At 34.0% G+C, this 21,654-nt stretch overlaps 1 protein-coding gene across 31 annotated transcripts in view; it reads left to right on the forward strand.

Moving 5' to 3' along the window:
- Positions 1 to 21,654, forward strand: part of HDAC9 (histone deacetylase 9) — a 1,020,499-nt gene that overhangs the window by 832,143 nt on the left and 166,702 nt on the right. For all 31 annotated transcript variants that reach the window (XM_049093664.1, XM_049093655.1, XM_049093656.1 and 28 more), the window contains 4 exons: positions 152 to 207; positions 452 to 539; positions 6,286 to 6,405; positions 6,729 to 6,826. In XM_049093664.1, the coding sequence (XP_048949621.1) occupies positions 152 to 207; positions 452 to 539; positions 6,286 to 6,405; positions 6,729 to 6,826 (362 nt within the window). The remainder of the gene's footprint in view (positions 1 to 151; positions 208 to 451; positions 540 to 6,285; positions 6,406 to 6,728; positions 6,827 to 21,654) is intronic.

Consider the following 21,654-nt stretch of genomic DNA (forward strand, 5'->3'; position numbering starts at 1 on the left):
ATTCTCTGAAATGGCAATGGGATCAAGAAAACAAGCCCTGAAACCTCTTATAGACTTGAATCTTTTCGTGTATGTCTGATGCTCTGTAGTACATGGAGATCCAAGCAATCTTACCATATCTGATCATTGAAAACCTGTCTTGTTTTTACAGAATGGGTTTGCTGTTGTAAGGCCCCCAGGCCATCATGCTGAAGAATCCACAGCCATGTAAGTACCAGGGACTGTTGCCCATCTCCAAGCGCCACGGTTCCTGGCGGTCACCTGCCCCGTGCATGTCTCTGAAGCCTCTAATTGTTAGCAGATGGACTGAAAAATCTTGCAAGGTACTCCCAGAAGCAGATTTATGGCTTCAGAGATCATATAGCATTTTAAAAAATGCTCTGAACATTATTTATAATGGTTTTCCTGGCTGATTTGCTTTCTTATTTCTCTGTTCTTCTCTATTCCGCAGGGGGTTCTGCTTTTTTAATTCAGTTGCAATTACCGCCAAATACTTGAGAGACCAACTAAATATAAGCAAGATATTGATTGTAGATCTGGTATGTATTCCTGGCCAGAGCTGCATTTTCAGTGACTCTAGATAAAAGGGAGTGAATTTGTATTTCTGTGTTAGGTTGTCTTGCTTTTAGCACTTGCAAACAACTGAAGGGTGCGTTTCCTTTGAATGTGGAAACTCATTAAATTCAGGATTGCAGTTCTGAAACCATAAACATTCACGTTTCACTTTCATGGTGTTAACTGCAATTTAATGAGAAGAAGGCGCAGATCAGGGCAACTTTTATGATCCTTAAATGAATTGATACTTCCACAGTTAAAATAACCCAACAGAACCTGAATTTACTTTTCCCTGCAGAATATAGACTTTAAATAGTCAGATGTGCTGGAAAGAATGCTGTTGCTTTGGTAACCAATTGGCCACTTCCCCTGGTTAGCAATCATGTTGCTTGTTGTGCAACAGTGGTATTATTAAAACAAGTCAGCATGTCATTCTTTCTGAAAAGATCTCTGATCATGTATGCCAGTTTGGGATGACTCCCGGCAGGAACCTTGAGTGATTAAAAGTCAGAGGCATTACATTAGTCTTGCATTTTAACATGATGCATTCTTACACAATAGAGTTATAATTTGCTTAACAAATGGTTTGTTTAAATGCAGATGACACTTGGCATGTTGTCTATAGTATATTCATGAATAATGAGCTGGAGATCTGCCCCATACAAAAAGGCCAACCCAGGAAAGGGCGAAAGAGAGCTGACTGGTGATTTATGAGCCCCGTTTTCGGTTTGCCTCTAGTTCACGAGGAGGTGTAATAGGTTGTCTGACAAAGCATAGACAGGAAATGAACCCTGGCATCCAAAGCGAACCTGCTACATCTGCACTTAATTAATTTTTGCAGGTGATAAAAGATTTAAAGGCAAAATATGTTAAAAGTTTTTTTGAAGTGCAAGGCTTAATAGTCTAAATCTTGTTCATATCTGCACTCATAATTAAATCTTATTGGGAAGTCGTGGCCTCACCATCCAGCCCTCTGATTCAGTTAAGCAAGCAAACCAAGGGTTTTAGAAAGCACGAACAAAGCCATGTGAAGAAATACTTAGTTGAGTTGAAAAGAAGATAAAAGGACTGAAAGACTGATAACCATTTCTAATGCTTAGTAGGAATGGATGTTTTCCACATACTGTATCGTCGCCTCCCCACAAGCACTTTGGTGCTAAGAACTTTCCATGTATTTTCCAAATATGTTTGAGTTTCGCTGTAGGTCATAGTTCACCATTAAAGAAATGTGTTGAAGGTGTAGATATACTACAGCAGCAAGGTCTAAAAGGTCTTAAAATTTTACAAAAATGAGAACATCAGTACCTCTATTCTCCTGCACATAGAAAATGACATTTCCTTATTGATAATTATAGGTTTACATGATACCTAAGATAGTAAATTTAAAAAGTAATTTAATATAGTTCTAGTCCCATAATTTCTGCTAGAAAGATAAGCCAAGAACTTGAAGAAAGGGTAGCAGATGAAGACCAAGGTTTGTGGAAAAATTTTTCTAAGATTTCTAAATTTGTCAGAATTATGCAGGAAGGAGATTGGTAAATTATTCTATCCTTAGGAATCTTTTAGTATTACTTCCTAAAGTATCTTCTCTGCTGTCATTTTATGGTTATGTGAAGATAAGTGATAATTGTTAAAGAGTTGCTTTGAAAGCACATTTGTGATATCCAAACTCTAAAGTAGTAAATGACACAAAACCTGAAAACTGAGATGCTTTGCTTGTGTTAGAAACCCCGCAGGATTTATATGTAAAGTTTTTTATTTATATATAATATGTATCTATATTAAGTATATAATGTTTATATTCTTATATATTAATATGAGACTGCTCTAGATAATTAAATATGATTTATAAAATAAGTTGGTTGGTAGCTCCAAGGAGTATCCTATAAGCTTACTGGCCTTTGATTATAAATTTGCTCTGTTATCCAATCATTAAGGATACTGATTTCCCAACAGGCTGTAGTAGAGAAGTTTTTGTTTCAAATCCTCCAAATATATGAAGTTCTGTCCAAAGGGTTGCCTCTGAGATCACCACCAGCCTGCATATTCTTACTTTCAAGTCTTCCAAATTCTGCAGCTGCAGGGATACTTTGAGGAAATTCCCTTGTTTCTTCCAGCTGCCGAGAAGGAAGTTTTAAAGTGCCACGTGGCGCAGAAACATCCGTTCTCCCCAGCTGACAGGTCTATTCTGCAAGTTAGCAAAGGAGAAGTGAAGGTTCTTCATGGCAGAAGAATTTCATTCCTGCATACCTGAAGTCACTAACTTTAGCTAATCAGTGTGAACTAGCTCCACAAATTCTTGGGCCAACAGAGGGCAAAGCTACTTCATTGTCCAGCAACTATTTTCAGCATTTTTATATGCCTAGTAAATAGAGAGCCAGAGCTCTAATTCACCTCCTATTTGGGGCCACAGCCAAATTCAGAGACATTGGGGTTTTGGGCAAAAATGATTCTAGTTGATCTGTGGAGCTTATTCATTCCAATTCTCCTTCTGGGGAGATTCCAGAAACATTCGGATTGATGAGGAGAGGGAGCAGGTGCACTTGCTTTTCAACTCGCAAGAGACTGTTCATTGTGTTCAGGGCATGAACCATCCCAGAAGTAGGATTTGCCTGCATGACTCAGGTAGCTTTTATGCAATGTGATTTTCAGTTGAAAATAATACATTTTAGACTTTCTTTGTTAAAAAGTCACTTCAAATATCCTAGATTCTGGGTAATTCCATTTTTAGTCAAGCACCAAATTTGACAAAAGAATAGTTACAAGTGCCTTTACCAAATAATTATAAGTGATAATATCAGCTGGTCAAATATATGATTTATTTAAAGCTATTTTAACATTATAATGAGAACATATTGGCTCTAAATCCTTAGTAGAAAATAAATTTTCACAGTGTATTTTTGACCAGTAAAAATATCAAAATGATTTTTTTCAATTTCCCAGGAAATCCTAGATACAAGGTCTATTTTGAGTCATTTAATGATTCAATTAATTTAATTACTATAGTAATTCCTGACAGTCACCAATAATTTTCTTGTATTTGTCTAGTATATATTTGTTGCTATGGAGAGAAAACTGTTAGATTATACCTGAGTAGTAAGTAATTTTTAGGAATATTTTGCAGCAAAGCAAGCTGAAAAAGTATTCTCAAGGTTACATTATAAATTGTTACCCAAAACTAAAGGCATATTTGGATTTATCTTTGTTCCTAAGTATTTTGTGAATATGAATATGAAATCAAGAATTATCCAAGTATTTTTAGAATAGATTTGTGTATATTAATGAATAATGTCTGTTGAACTCTTATTAGACTGTGGACAAGACAGTATTTCTTATTCAGAAATATATGCAATAGACACCCAACACATTTTTCAAGAACAAATGATTTTATATCTAAGACAATTTATATCTAAGACAATTTATATCTTAGATTTTATATCTAAGACAATCTTGTTTGACCTTTTTTTTTGTTTGACCTTCTTAAATAAACTTTTACAACTTCACTAAAAAAAACAAAAGTAATCAAAGCATTATTTTTCTGGTTTTCAAAGTGTAGACCCATTTAGGGCCAGAGCACATTGTTCTTACAATGCTGACTAAAAATTCTATCATGGAGTAAAATTGCAGACATTACTTCACTGTTGTTTTTCATAGTATTTTATTTGTCCATCTTCTAGGTATCCAGTAGCCAACTCAAAAGACATTTTGGGTTAGTTTCATTTTTGTTCAGATAAAGGAAAATAGCCTTGCTATCTCTGCTTTCCTTTTTTTTTTTTTTTTTTGAAATTCAGAAATCCAGGGATGAATATATTTTTAGTAAGCTCTTTTTTCCTTGATAATATGTGTATGCATTGAACCAGAATATATTTCTGGAGGCATACCTTCCCCAATATTTTATGATTCCTTAATTGATTTTGGATATGTGTATAATATATAAGAGGAGGAGATGATTAGTGTATGTCTACACTGTGGATGGCAAATCCTGTGCAGACTTTCAGAATGCAACAAAGGGAGGTTTTGGTGGTATTTAGTGAGGGAGTTCTGGACTGAAGGTTGAAGTGAAGACAAGTTATATAAACCTCAATAAGGAGCAATGATGACCACCACTCCGCACAGATTTGCTAAGAGGATCAAAGAGGTAATGAATATTAAGTATAAGTTAACATATAATAGTTATGAGTTTGGCCTTGGGATTAAGAAATGGTTTCAAGACCTAGTCTTGCAACTTTTTCTCTGTATAGTCGTAGTAAATTATTGAAACTCTCTGAATCTTATCTTTTCAATTAGGGATAATATCATATACCTCATATACTTGTTAATAATTCATACAAGTTGTTTAATGTAATGCCTGATGCAAAAGTTGTAGGAATCATTGTTGAAACTGATAGGGTTTTTACTGATATAAAATAAAGTGCAATATAAATATATAGTTACAAGTGACTAAAACTTTTTTTTAACAAAACTTGAAATTAATTATGTTATACATGTAGCAGTCGTATTTTGAATACAAATATATAGGTTATTTACTTTTGAGAGTTGTCTATTTTGTTCAGGAGATATTAGGAAATGTATTAGTTGGGATTCTAAAGACTTGAAGTCTTTCAGTGACGACATTTTTAAAAATGCTGAATGTTATTCTTTTTTTCCTATTTCTTTTAGCAATTTCTGCTTATGTCTATGTCATAAGACAATAGAAACAGCAAATAACTATTAAGAGTTAAATCATTATCATATACAAATGTCCTAAGAATTTTTTAATTCATTTTGATGATGCAGGGTTTTTTGTTTTTGTTTTTTGCTTTTTGTTTTTGGTAGGAAGGGAGAGTGTGGTGTGGGGGGTGAGGCGGGGGAGAAAAGGAAGGAGGGTGGGGAAGAGAGCCATGATATAATATTAAAATTAGGTAGATTGGACAAGATTGCATGAAGCTCTATGCCATCTTTCTGCGTGGTGCAAATGATTTAATAGCTGATGAGCTCATGCTCCTGTGTCTTCAACTCTTGCCGTCATGATTTTACCAAAATAAAGTATGAAGTCCTTTTTGCATCTGGCGTCTCTTTTGAAGTGATTCTAACTGCTGAGGGATTGCTAACTGAACTGAACGCTCCAAGAAGGCCAATTTACTCAGCTGGTTGCAAAGCCTCTGACCTTAATGGTGGGACTTGGCAAATCAATGCATACACGTATGTTTAGTGTTCTGTCAAGAATTGCGAAAATGCTCTGTAAGCCATAGATCCTTCTGCAAAATACTAGTTTGTAGTTTAAACATTAGTCTTTCTTCAGAGGCCAATGAGGCTAGTTAATTAAGCCTGAGGGGTTATGAACTGTTGGCAGTTAATAAGTCATAAAATTCCTCCATAAAACAGGATGCGAGATTCCATCACTGAAGCAAAGAGTACAAAGGGCCGGTGTATAAATATCTAATTGTACCAAAGGACTGGGCTTTCTCAATGACTGCTCATCTGGAGTCTCCAGGGCATGTTCGCTGTGGTTTCCTGATTTTTAGAAGCCAGTTTAAAAAATGAGTGCATTAAAGGGTAATTTGCCTGAAAGTTCAGGAAGTAAAGGGGGTGGTGTGGAAGCAAGCTGAATAGGAGAAAGAAGGAAGGACATAGTGAGAAGACAGAAAATGAGAAGGAGGGTGGGGTAGAAAGGGAACTAGAAATAAGAAAAGTTGTCTACATGCAGAGTTAACATGACTGTATTTGTCATCTGTTTTCTTTTCCCTGTAGGATGTTCACCATGGAAATGGTACACAGCAGGCCTTTTATGCTGACCCCAGCATCCTGTATATTTCACTCCATCGCTATGATGAAGGGAACTTTTTCCCTGGCAGTGGAGCCCCAAATGAGGTTCGGTTTATTTCTTTAGAGCCCCACTTTTATTTTTATCTTTCAGGTAATTGCATTGCATGATTACCCCTAATTTTCTTGTCCTTTGCTGGTGTTTTAAATTACACGAGATTACTGAATTGTCCCATGGGACCAAGAACCAGTGCAGAACAAGTGCATAACCCAGAGCACTGGTTGTCAAGCAAGGTTGGGCTGATTTGACATGTTGTTTGATGTTTATTTCAAGAGCTCACATGTGTTTGTTTTCCTCTCTTTTTGCTTCCTTCCCTGGGCCCTTCTCTACCCACTGTGTTGTGTGTTTTTTATTTTTTTTTTCTTTCTAGGTTGGAACAGGCCTTGGAGAAGGATACAATATAAATATTGCATGGACAGGTGGCCTTGATCCCCCAATGGGAGATATAGAGTACCTTGAAGCATTCAGGTTGGTACTTCTTTTTCTGAAAGGGGCAGATTAGAAAAGAAATGTCCATTGAAACACCACCAATGTAAGAGAGTAGTGCAAGTTTTAAACAAGGGAAAGTGGTTAAAGGAGTCATTTTGTCAAAGCTTCAAAAAATCTTTGGTTTAGGGAACCTAAATATAGCTACAAAGTCACATTAAGAATATTTGTAAGAAAAAAGATACATCAAGACCTAATTGTAGTTGTACAGGTATATTGGCCAATGGCCCATGCTACCCCCTCTCTGCAAAAAAAAGAGAAGGGAAAAATTATTAAGTAGTCCTGGAAACTTATGGTTACTCTAACATATGTTGTGATTTAGAACGGACATTAGCATATTAGATGCTCTGAGAAGGCTTTCATTACCTACCTAACTTTGTTAAACGAGGATTTCCCAAACTTCATTGGACTACACATTCCCTTTTGCACATAGTGCCACTCAGCATTCTTGATTCTGCAGAGCTAGCTCATTTTTGGAATGTTGGTCTAGGCAATCTCATTTGGTGATAGAGTAAATGACTTTTCTCTTTCATAAAATATTTTACCTCCACATTAAAATATCAACTGATTAGTTAGTTGTTTTCAGTTTCTCTGCAAAATGTAGGCAGTAATTGAAATGTGTATGTATATACACATTTTGTATTCTGTTATTTTGTTTTTCTAAACAAAGAATTTTTAAAATTAATTTAAGCAAGAAATGCAACAAATCAAAACTTTCTTTTTAATTATGGAAGGTTTTTTTTAAAGCATTTTTATTCTCTACAGTTAAAAAAATATTTTCAGTCCTTAGAACTATTTTAAGGAGAAATATCAGATTGTGTCAATATGTACCTACTTGCAAGATTTTAGGAGATTTTAACCTATTGGTAATGCATGATTTGGGGGTGTTTTGTTTAGTTGAAAGCAAAAACAAACAACTGTATGAGAAATCTTAGAAGCATAATTTTTAAATTTACCATTTATAAATTCCCAAGGGGGAATATTCTGTTGCTAATGTATTTGAAACCTAAGGAAATAATAGGGAAATTTTTCAATAAGTGAAATTTTGATGAGTTTCTGCTGTCCTAAATATTAAGCATACTTCAATTTCTCATTTGAAAGTCCTTTTTCATTTGAAAACAGGCCCAGGAAAAATGGTAGAAAATTGCTATTTTTAAGAAAATACATTAAAAGTAAGTATATTTGGTTTGAAGATACTAAGGAAAGTTCTTCCCACATTTCAGACTTTTACTTTGGGAAAAAAGGAAAAAAAAATCTATGTACATATTCAAATATCTACACTATTTATAGCTGAAATACGTTTATTTACTTATACTTGCTTTGTCTATGAAATGTTGGATAATTTACATTAAAACTAAAAAAATGCATTAAGAGACTTTAGGAGTTTCATTATTATAAATTCCGTTTACCTATATTTGCAATTTAAGAAACTATTAATATCATAAAGGGACTCTAATGGGACAATAAACTTTAATATTATATATAGCAATTTGTTTATCAAGTTAACTTGATAACTTGCATGATACACACATTAAGTTCTCAACCTTACTATAACAAATGACTGAACACCTTTGATTTTAGTTTTTTATTATCATAATGCTATTTGGGGTACTATGCCTTTACATAAAAATAGATTATGCATACCCAGCAGGGAAGGAGAATTTATTATTTTGTACTACTTGTTCTCATATCACAAAGTGAATGATGGGTAAGAATGTTTGCAAAGAACCCCTTTGAACACAACAATTTCATTAAATAATTAAATAACGTGAAGACAGATATTAAGTATATGTTATTGTTTTTTGAATGAAATGATAAGTGAATCAGGTGCTCCTGAAAGTGACTTAATGTCCTCAAGAATGGCACCTTCTCTTTGCCTGAATGTGGACACTTTACATAAGCAAACTTTTTTTTTTTTTTTTTTTTTTTTTAGCAAACTTTTCTAAAGTTCCCAGTGCAGTCACCATATCTAAGCTTAATTAGAGAAGAGGCAATATTATTTAGCTGGACTAAAAAAATGTAAAATTGTAGCTTTTAATATTCCTAGTTATTTAAGAACCAGATCTAAACCATAATAATTCTGTTCATTTTGAACTATACTGTGTCTGTTTGCCATTCAACTTGTGTGACTAGAGGTACTTGTGAGCTTGTTATAGAGGAATCAAGAATGTAAGTCATCTATTCAAAAACATTCATAGAATACATATTGTATGCCAGGCAAAGTAATGAACACTTGGAATTTTGAGCTGACTTGCTCTCAGTGATGATAAAATATGTGATACTCACTGTTCTAGAGAATGGATGTGCTTACACATAGAGAGGATAAAATGATGAACTCTTCCTGAAGGGTTTGAGGAAAGGCTTCATCAAATATTGTTCGACCTGTGCTTTCAAGGATGAGTGAGAATTTTCAAGGGGAAAAGGAATTGAAGTAGGGGGTATTCATGATTGGAAGAGAGAATAGACTGTGAAAAGCAGAGTCATGAAATGATCTTGCTCTGTTGGCTTAAGAGCATAAGGGTGGGATTGTCTGGCAGGAATACAGATCAGACTCCATAAACTCTTTGGTTGACAAAGAATTGCACATTTAAGTATATAAATTTTTTTCTAATTTGGGGCTTTAGTGAGATATACTCTGAAATATTTTTGATTTAGTATTACTTTATAAGCATATATTTCTTAATACAACCCTTGTTTCCCAGTATTAAAACTGAAGATCTTTTTGGCATCTTTTGTGGGTAAAGGAAATGGAGATGGAGGAAAAAGTAAATGGTGCCTTTTATTTTTTAATTTTTAATTGTCTCTGAATTGTGATAAGTATCTTTGGAGGGAAAGTCTCTCTCTGTGAAGCTATAGAAGGGCCTAAGATGGCTGCTTATTTTACCAGCCCACATTTGTCACATATATTTTTCTTGTGGTGTCTATAATGTGTTTTTTCTATGGTGAAAAGAATATTGCAGGCAAACCAAACACTTTCATGTTTGCTATAGTCTTTAAAGATAACTGAAAAAATTTAATAGAATATCTAAATTAGTTTGCATAACTAGTTATTTCTTCCATGTAATTACTGTTTATCCCTAACATTATCGAAAGATATATTTAAGATTTTTCATAAGTTTTTTAAATGTTTGGTAATATCAAATATCTTTTATGTGGAACTAAAATGTATTCCAAGGACCATTTTGTAAAATAATTATGGCTCTTTTGATTGAAGTCTTACATGCAAGGTTCTAGATTAGAAATTTTATAAACATTATGGCTAATTCATAAGTGATTTATATAAGCCACAGAACTACTAATTATAAGGGCCATGGTGTGAACTCAGTTTACAGCTCTAAAAGCTGTCACACCGATTGCTACTCTTTTCTACTATTCATGACTTAAAAGACTAAGGAGTGATAAAGCACAGTGAACTTTTACAAAATGTAAAACCTTCACCCCTGATCTAAGTCACTAATGTTTAGTACACAGCATGGCAAAGAAGAGCTATTCAGTAATATTGGGTGAGTGAATCAGTGAATAAATGAATGAGTCAAAGAGAAAAAGGAATGATACTGGCTACAGTACCATTGGTAACCCCTGGTATTAAGTGAACCTAGCAAAAATCTGAAACCTTGGCCCTTCAAGGAGTATACATTATAAGGAACTCTGAATACCCATTCATTTGCTTATAATACTGTCAGATATCTTCTCTTCACTCAATAAATATTTTTGTTGAATACGTGCTAAGCAGTTTCTGTTTCAGTCACTTCAAATTATTGTTCCAGGGGTGCCTGGGTGGCTCAGTCAGTTAAGCGTCTCACTCTTTTTTTTTTTTTTTTAAAGATTTTATTTATTTATTCATGAGAGACACAGAGAGAGAGAGAGAGAGAGAGAGAGGCAAAGACACAGGCAGATCCTGATGTGGGACTCGATCCCGGGTCTCCAGGACCATGCCCTGGGCCAAAGGCAGTCACTAAACCCCTGAGCCACCGAGGGATCCCTCACATCTGACTCTTGATTTCGACTCAGGTCATGATCTCAGTCTCATGAGATCGAGCATTGCACATGGACATGGAGCATGCTAAAGATTCTCTCTCTCTCTCTCTCTCTCTCTCTCTCTATGCCTTCCCCCACTCACATTCTCTCTATCTCTCTCTAAGAAAAAGAAAAAAAAGTATATATATAACTCTATATACATAGTTCCAATTGTTCTGTCTCATCTATAGTCCCTACATGAGCACTGGTTACATTCTAAAAATTAATTCTTTAAGAGTTCTGCAAATGTTGGAGTGATTATTTATATAAAACCATTTAAATAGTTTGTTTATCATGGACAGGAGACAATGTCTCATGCTTCTAGTTAAATCTAATGAGGGCAACATCTCTGAGTGTTTAGAAAATGAGTAGCAATTTCCAATGTAGAAGTAAGATACTAGAAGTTTTTGAAATTTGCCTATTTTATCCAATGAATGAATGAATGAATGAATGACAACCCCTTTGTGACTTTTTAATTTCAAAAATGAAGTACAAACTCCTTAAATTCAGAAGGTTTTGTTGAAATAATAAATGACTCAATGGCACACAATGAGAACTAGTTAAAAGAATGGAATAAAACTGTTGATATGAGGTTCTTAGATACAAATAAGTTGTGATTTAAAAAATAACAACTCTTCAGGTGCCTGGGTGGGTCAGTAGGATAAGTGCCTGCCTTTGGCTTAAGGCTTAGGTCATGATCCCAGAGTTCTGGGATCTAGCAGTGTTTCTGGATCCCTGCTCAGAAGGAAGTCTGCTTCTCTCTCTTCCTCTGCCCTTCCTCCCAGCTCATGTGCCCCCTCTCTCTCAAATAAATAAATAAAATCTTTAAAAAATAACAACTCACCAAGCCAGGGTATTATAGTCTGTAGTATCATAATTAATATTTGTTACTATTGTGAGGATTTCCAAAAGGTAAAGGATCTATAAATATTAATTATCCAGGAATATTCACCTCACGGGGAAAACTCTGAATGACTCTATTCACTGAGACTGTGAAAAGGGGGGATTTAAATGAGTTTTCTAATGCAGAAAATAAATATCTAGTCAAAATTTTGTTGTTACTTTTTTATAAACTACCTATTTTTTATTCACATATGAAGTATCTCTAATCAAAATATTTGTAATTGAAAATGTAGCCTTGGCTAAAATACTTAGACCACATAACCAAGTAGAATGTTTGAAAATTTGTATATTTGTTACATCATTAAAGCAGTCCAATCAGTTGAGTACATACACAGCCCAGATAGCCTGTATCTTTTTCTGCCTTTGGTTCATACCTGTTTACTTTAATGATTTAAGCAAATTGAAAATCCATTAAAACAAGACTGACTGGAACTTGACTAGATAACATAGTTATTCTCAGTTCATCAAATTGTGAATTCTGTTCTAGATGCAGCATCTTTAAAATAGGAACTATAGCTTTCCATGATTCCTACCCTACCTGTGGCAAAAATAAAAAATATACATTTAACTTGAAGGCAAAGAGTGCAGCCCTTTATTGTCATATTCATAGAGCAAATGTCCCTTAGACAGCTAGTCAGTAATAGTCAACCTGGAGATTTTTTTAGAGTGGTTAAGTTTACCATGGAGTGGTTGGAGATAATTTTGGTTAGTGCACATGAAGAAGTACAGATTTTATGTTCTCTCCTTGTCATTTTAACAAACATATTGTCACTATTCTAATTAATTTTAGAGCACTGGCTTCTAAATATTCTTGTAATATGCAAGAGGTTGAAAAAGAGGTTCAGAATTTTGTCTGAAAAATGAGACAAGGGGCACCTGGCTGGCTAAGTTGGTAGAGCATGTGACTCTTGATCTTGGAGTTGTGAATTCAAGTCCCACCTTGGGTGTAGAGATTGCTTAAATAAATAAAATCTTTTAAAAAATAAATGATGTAAGATCATAATCAATATTTTTATTCTTTCTTGTTGGTGATGACAACTAAGTAAACATTTTTGATTATTCTGTTTATCATATTTTAATATAATTTAATGCTAAAAGAATGGAAAGTAGTATCATTGTAAAAATAATAACATAATGATAATAATAGCATAGTAATATAGACCATTCACTGAAGACTTAATATTTGCAAGTTGCTCATTTCTTTTCATCTTTACGAGTTTTTGAGCTAAGTGCTCCCAATTACTAGATGAGGAAATCAAGCCCTTTTTTGAGTTTCAGTGGTTTCCTGATGTCACACAGCTGGTAAATGGTGATCAGGGACTCAGTACCAAGAAGTGTGAATGTAGACACAGTACTCTTTTGGCCTCAAGCTATAAACTATAGTTCCTCTATCAAGACTAGGGGTGACAAAACAATAATATAGTTAGAAATTCTTTGTAAATGCATTTTAGTCTATCCAACATTTGATTTGGACATCTAAATTGGCAATACTATTTTAAAATTGAAAATAGGTCCTAGATTTTCACTACACTTGTATCATATAATAACTCCCAAGCCACTTCTCTCTGTGCCTTTTTTACCTCATCTGACATAATAAGAAAGCCTATCAAGTGAACCCCTTATAATTTTTCTTCTTTTGATAACCAGACTGTTTACAATGGGAAATATTTCTTCCTTTCCTTGTTAAAAGAAATGTTTTCTTCTTAGGTATACATTTACATTTTTTGAAGTGGGCGAGTAATTGAACCTGAGAAATACCAAATTAAATTTTAATGGAATATAGAGTGATAAATGAACTTTTATATCCAATTTTGAAATAAAGAATGATTTGTTGTCATCTAAAAATCATACTTAATACTGCAAAATGATTTGGGGTCTTATTTTGTCTATAAGAGCTATGGTTGATGCTTCCCAGTCTTGAAATGAATTCTCAATTGTTAGTGACAACCAAATATATTATGCTCATGATAGTATGTATTTTCCCAAGGATGTTGAAGACATTTTGGGAAAAAGGGTGGAATTTCTTGAAGCAATTTGCCAATATGAAATACTGTACATATCAAATTGGCCCTACTACCATCTTTCCCAGACCATTTATCATAGCTCACAAATCAAGCCCACATTTTCTCTTTCTGAAAGACTTGGCTAATAAAGAAGATGTGGGCTCAAATCTGAACTTGTCAATCAATCTTGGGAACAAAGTAATAATGATTTTCATCTATTGATATTTTATTTCAATGAAGAGCAGTGCATATAAATTTATTGCTGGTGTGATCAACAATTTTATTCATTATCCAGATTATTTTCTTTATATTCAGCATGTAGAGATGTTTTGAGAACTTTTATCAGAACAGGTCAGAAGAAAAAATCCATAGGAATAAATTTTAGAAAGCTGTCAGTTCTATCTGCTCTTTAGTTTCAGCAATAAGTATAGTTTAACAACATTTTTTTCTCTTTCATCTGTGCAACATATTGTACCAATTTTCATCAAAAAATTACAATTTCTATAGGTGTGTGTCTCTAGATACCCTTAGAATTCTGCTCTTTGACCCTGGGAGTAAATTGATCCTATGCACACCTGTCTTCTTTAGGAAACTTGCAAATTTTGTTTCTGAGCTGAGCATCAAAGAGATATGATATTATTAGACAGTATAGAGCTCAGGTAAAAAGTCCAGGAAGTATCTTGAAGTGCTTGAAGTTTTGAAAGGTGAATTATATTATCTGCAATGAAGAACTATTTAAAATAGTTCAAATGCTACCACATAGTTTTTATTATTATTTTAAAAGGTCAGATCCACTGTAAAAATTTTAAGACAATATTTTTCCCTTCTGACTTAGAAATTTTAAAGCCAAAAATTTCCAGGAATTTGTTTAGCAATGATGCAGTTTTCCAAATAAGAAGAACTAATTAAAAGAGTAGCTATGTTCAATTAGATCTTTTCCCAGCAGTTCTAAGAAAGAAAGCAATTTGCGTGACTAGAAACGATTTGTGGGTTTTTTTTTTTTTCAAGATGGAACAATGAATTATAAAACTCTTGCTTTGCACAGAATCCTTCCAACATATGTGTAATACTCAGAGATATCAAGAGATGAAAGCTTTCCATGAAATATTGTGGAGCTTTTTAGGCCAGAAATAGCAGATCTTTTGGACTGTTAAGCAACTCAGATCAATTCATTAACTTAAATTATATCATCTTGTAATAATGGAGTTCCCATTAATTTAATTATTATATAAATATAATTAAGAAACGAGGAGTCACATTTTTTTCACAATTTTAAGTGAATATTTTAAGATTATGCTTCATTTACTGGTAAGGTAAGAGCAAATAGAAGTCACTTATTCTGTATTCCATTGGATAGCTGTTTGCTAACCAATATTCAATGCCTTTGTGTTCTTAGATATGTTTTCTTAAAACTGAATAATACCCTTTCATTTCCATGATTTCATATCTAAAGTTTACTATAACTAAATTTATTGAGATGATAAATATGAAAGAAGAGATAGAATTTTTGTTTTAATATACTACAAATATAAATTTGTAGTCTCTTTTGAGAATGAGATAAATATAATGTTCACTAATAAAAGTTCACTTATTAACATTATAGGTAGAGGAGACATCTTTGGAAAACTTCTGTTCAACAGAAAATCTGTTTAGATATTACTTTTGAGGTTCAGGGCTGAAGTTTACACCATTTTCTGGTAGGCAGGACTTTCAGAGAATAGTCCAAGTCTTTGCATGACATCAAACATCTGGATGATAGACTCAATTTTCCATATTTCATCCCAATGATTTGATGTCATGTGGATGAAACTTGTAAATCAACATCTGTTCCCATTTATGCAGACATTTAAACTCCTCTGGCACTCTTCTAGAAGGGTGAGGACCTTTCCTTGTATCTGTTATGAATCTACACATCTTTCTTGTGGGCACCACAGTCTTGGGATTGGTTGTCTAAACAACTACTCTGAAGAGCAGCATTGCTGTTATAAAGCCATATGGAGGGCAGTGGGTTTATGAACTACAAACTTCTAATGGGAAAGACTTAGCAAAATAATCTTCTTGCCATTATACTTCCATTATATTTTGCCATTATATTTTGCCTATATATTTCCATTATATAGTGCTATTTTATTTTGCAATTTAAAAAGTAAGAGAAGAGATGTGATGGATGATTGGGTCACCTTTCAATCTTAGCAGAATTTTAAATCCATTTACATTTCAATTTGGAGATATTTTGCATACCAAGACAATTGTGGAAAAGTCCATCATGCTAGAAAATAGCATCTATATATTATCTGACCTATTAAAGAAAGATACATATTGCTGTACTTGAAAACAAAATACTGCTTTACCTAAAATGTGGGTTTTTTTTTGTTGGTTCATAACTTCTTGTAATTAAAGCAATATTGGAGTTACTATGATAGACTGAATTTCAGAAACAAATGAACATTTTTACTCGAACAATAGTCAAAGGTAAAATAGTGAAGAGGATTTTATTTGCAATCCAGAGCAAGAGTGGAGCAGGCATGAAGTTATAATTTAAAAGTTTTGTAGCTCGAAGAAAGTTGGTCACTTGACCTTCTGCTTTCGGTTTCAGAAAAGGTCTCTTAAAGTTACACATCAGACCTCTGACTTTGCCTTTTGTATTCAAGTTCTCTCCTTTGTGCAGGTTTCTGATACTGTTAATTCTCTTCTATAATGCAGGATTTCTAGATTGAAAATATCATTGCAGAAATTATTCGATGATAACTTTCTTGCCAATAAATATAATTACAGCAATATAATATAATTTATAGCAGGTGAAAAAGGCAGGGTCAGAAATAATAAAATCTACAGTGTGTGTCATATTTTACTGATTTAGTTAAAATTGATTAAATTCTGAAATTTTCAGATAATTGGAGTCTGCCAAAGTTTGTTAATATATTCTACTTAGTTCAGTTTTTTGAGGATATGACAGTGGACAAAAATCAAATAATTATATGTAAAATCCAGCTGAAAAATATTTAATTAATATGAAAGAAGGATGCCTCACCTATTAGTTTACTAGAGTCAATTTTTTTAAAACTTAAGGAAATAATATTTTGTTTGCTAAAATAGCAATGATCTATATCAATACCATTGCATCATAAATAGTATTTGCTACATATACATACATATATATGATTGCATTATATATAGATACAGATATATATACAGACATGCATATATACACTTATGTCATAAATATATATGTATATATGTTTGTGCTTGTTTTTATATATAAAATGTAAACATGCTTTTGAAGAAATTAGTATGTAAAAATTTCCTACCATTATCAGAGCTGAGCATGAAATCCTGTACCAAATTTGAAGGACTTATGAGGCCCAATTTAAAATTTTGTTGTTTTATAATAACTTTGGAAAAGTGCATTGTTCCTTGTAAAATACCCACATGTTCTCCTTTGGAATGACTCCAGACTGTAACTAAACCACGAGGTTGCCCCCTGGTGCTTTATGTATTGTTTAATTGTTTGCCTTTGGTGGATGTTTTTATTAAAAGCCTATTATTTAGGATAAGACCAAAGTGTCATTTTAAGAACAACAGAAACAGAGCTGTTCAGTGCCATAGTTCTTTTTCATAGGTGTGTTAGTGAATGCTGGATGCAGCTAATGAGCCTGCCGACATTTTTTCTTGTAATACTTCAAAAAGAGCAACAACAACAACAAACAAAACCCTGGATTTTTATTTTTCTCCAATAAAACATGACTGGATTAGCTTAGAAGAGCTGTGAGTCTATACGGCTGTGCCCAGGATAGAAGTGAAGAGAGATGTCTGTAAACTATGTTTACTGCCTCTGTTTGTATTTGGTCCATGCTAGCCTGGAGTGTCAGACACTTTGGTGCTTGTGGCCATGTGAAGCCTGAGGAGCACAGGGGCAGGGAAAGTCCATGTGTTAGGAGGGCCATGGTGGCTTCCTGAGGTGTTTACCAAATCCATGTGTGCTTTAGTATATGTCAGAGCTATAAAGGAAGTTCTTAATGTCCTCCTCCTCCCCGCAGTCCAGTTGCAAGGTATCATTCTGAGATTCTCAGATCACTGTGAGTATATATAAATTAGGTCTGGGGAAAGTTTTAATTCAGTATTCTTGAATATTTTCTTTTCTGAAGTGGCATTATATTATCACTTGCTGATTTCTCAGAAGTTGGTTCTGGAAAGAATTTACCATGTTCTTAAGCTGTTCCTTGCCACAGAGAGCAAGCAAAAATTCGATTAGTCTTCTTCCCAAACTAGTTGTTGTGACTGTGACCCATCCTCAGGCAAAAAAACCTGAAGGTACTATACCTTGATATAATTTCTAGGACTTAAATGATCTCATTAAATTCTGATGCTAGATACCATGTTGACATTTGAGGAAATATGATTATTGACAAAATGTAAGCCTGTTATACACTATATCACTTCAAAAGGAGAAAGGCCATTAGAGCCTAATTACATCAGAAACAGTATACACATTTGGCTGGTTTATAAACTGTCACTTTCAGAAGTACGAAGACGTATAAAAATTTCCAAAGGTTCCATTATGACCCTATTTCCAACAGTATTCTCTGACAAACTAAATAAATTACTGCATGTATTGGACCTTTGAGGCTTGGGGCAAAGAATGGAAAAATTATTTACAAAAGCTTGAAAATATTTAATCACTAGAGGCAGGGGGGCAACAGTGTTTTAATTAGCAGGTCCTCGGGCCATTGGCTGACTGGAGGCTTTCTCAAACAACCACACAAATGCACTGAATAGCTGTTTGCCAGCCTTAGGGTCAGGCCTGAGATGAAACAGATAAGATAATTGGCTCTAATGAAATCCAGAAGGCCTTGGCTTTCTTGTCTGAGCTTGGATTTGAAAAGTGCGTGTGGAAGTGAGGCTTAATTCAAACCAGAACTGAGCTAGGCCCGTTTCTTAGTGACTTTGATATTGTTTGAAGTTCTAAAAGTGTTCGCCACACCACTAGCCTGCTGGGCTGGGCCTCCCTGGTACCCTTAATTACTAAGCTTTATTGCTGACTTTACTACACAGGAAAGGGGCCATTATATGTTCCATCAACATCAGCTCTTCTCAGATTGGAGGAAAGGACAGGGTTAAAGGCCACTGTAGGAAGGCAAAAACTTCACTTTGAGGTAGTCAGATCATTTACCAGTGTTGAATTTCACCGTTATGCACATACATTCCTTACAACACAGAAGCCCAATTTCCATTTTTTAAACAAGTGATTACTTTTCAAAACATTTTTGTTTGTGCCTGTTTTTTGCAGAAAGAACATTTATTTTTAGAGGCTGAAATGATTGCACCTGATATAGTGAAAAAAAAAACATATATACAACACCTCCCAATTAATCATCACACCAAAAAGGTCTGGTTGGATTCTATAATAAGCAGGATTATTATTAATGCCCCTTTGAAGTGGAAATAAGTGGGGAACCCTCCTGTGGTATAAGAGTTGTCCTGACACCCTGAGGAATAAAGACTCCTCAGGAGACTCTACAAAATTAAAGCCCCACTTCTAGAGCTTTCACAAAGAGGTTACACAAAAGTGTACCCAATCTAGTCCAAAGCCAAGAAGCAAGTAAAACTAAGGTAGTCTCCCTCTAAGGGGTTGTCTATAGTGTCACCAAAGAGCCCATCCTTCTGAAGCTTGCTGTTATTCCTCTTTTGTCCAATTGAGAAAGAGGGTTTCTGTATCTTAATGAAGTAATAATTATTTAGCCCTTAACATACTATGAGGAGAACTGGACGTGCCATAAAAGCCAATGAACACGGAATCAGGGCCTGTTTCCTGCCCTCTTTATCACCTTTTGGGTAAGAAAGTCATGAATGATACCATCTGATTTGGCTTTTTTTGAAATAAAAAGTTAGCTATTTTTGCATCATTCAAGTAAACTTGACATTAATGTGTTCTAATTTCACGCATGATCCCAGTAACCATTCATCTGATAGTTCTTTTTGAGTATTCTTGTGCATAAACTGGACTGAGCACTAGTTCTCCACAAGGATATGACTCTACCTAAGTAACGATATGGAGAATCCAGGGAAATCAGCATTAGGAAGACAAAGCTGAGCCTCTACTCCCTAATCTCTCCTAAAAGAAATTAAGGAGACCCTTAATTTTTTTTCCAGTGATGAACCTGATATCAGCTCACACCAGAAGACAGAAGAGTCTTAGCATACTCAGTTAATTAAAAATATTTGTTTTATCATTAGACATTATTATGAACTGAACATGTCTCCCCAAAATTCATTTGTTGATGCCCTTACCCCCAATGCAATGGTATTTAAAGTTGGGGCTTATCAGAGTTAGATGAGGTCATGAGGGCAGAGCTCTGATCTGATGGGATTAGGGAGGAGACACCATAGAACTTTCTCTTCTTTCTCTGCCTGTGTGCATGCACTGCGGAAAGGCCATGTAAGCACATTCTAGCATCCTAATCTCAGACTGCTGGTCTCCAGAATTGTGAGAATTTCTATTTCTATGGATTAAAGCATCCAGTTTATGGTATTTTGTTATGGCAGCCTGGACAGAGTTAAGACATCTACCATAGATCTTTGGGAGATGAAACAACCCAATAATGGCTCTAAATTTGAGATACCAGTAAAATAATTTTCCAAAATACAGTGTGCTAAACACTAGATTCATTGGATGCTAGCAAGTATTTTTCAACAATAAAAATATCCTGTGGCAAAACAAAAAAACAAAACAAAAAAACAAAAAACAAAAAAAAACAAAAAACAAAAATCTCCCCTTGAAAAGTGTTTGCAAAAGCAATTTTAAGACTTTAACAATTTTCAGTGTTAAGGAAATCTATATTATATCATTTAATGCATTGTTTCCTCAAATTACTTAAACATAGAATGCCCTGCTCTCCAGTTTATTTTCTCCAAAATAATTATCATGGGAACTAGCATTCAACAGTACATAGTTTGGAAAATCCTGACATATAGAGTACAAACTTTGCATTATAAATAGTTCGTTATTAATTACACATAATATAAAAGTAAATAAAACACATTTACCCTTATGATTCTCACAATCAACCTAATTAAGTACAATATATTATAAATAATACATCACATATACATTATATAATATATTGTACTTAATTAGGTTGATTGTGAGAATCATAAGGGCAAATGTGTTTTATATATTAGTCAAAATATATCACATTATTAGATAAACTGAGCACTTGGGTGACTCATATTCTACAGATCATCTTCTCCATTTTCCACTGGTTGCATCTGAGTGGTTCTTAGATAGCATAGAGTCATAAAGCCAAAACAGAAAGGAGAAACAAAGAATGAACAAGAGAGGGAAAGGAAAAAGAGGGTCAGTTTTCTTTGATATCACTATTAAATCATCCAGTGAATTTTCTTAGGGTAAAGTTACTGCCATTCAAAATTATAGCAAATTGGTTATATTTTACAGTCACTGTATATATTTTGTTTCAGCTTAAATATGTGCACATATCTCCCAAACTTACTTTAGATCAGATATGACACATTAAAAACATGGATTTGCTTCTTTTTAACTTTTACAAATAGCAACTAATTGCAGTGTGAACATATAATTGGTTTTATGGGTAAATCCATTTATGGAGTTACAAAGTTTTAAGACCTCATTTGTTATTCATGACTATATTTTGCTGAGGGAAAAGGTGGAAATTAGTTTGTCTTTATGTCAATAAGGGGGATTTTTAATTAAGTGAATATCTTTCATGATAAGAAAGCACACCTGAAATAAGACAGTAAATGTTAAAACATATTACTTTTCCTGGTAGAAAAATAAAGTGGTTTTTCTTGCGGTATCATGTGTGGCAATGTGATTTTGTTTCTAAAGATAATATTTCTAGATGTACCGAT

Source organism: Canis lupus, chromosome 14 (assembly GCF_003254725.2).
Source record: "Canis lupus dingo isolate Sandy chromosome 14, ASM325472v2, whole genome shotgun sequence".
In the NCBI taxonomy this organism is placed as follows: Eukaryota; Metazoa; Chordata; class Mammalia; order Carnivora; family Canidae; genus Canis; species Canis lupus.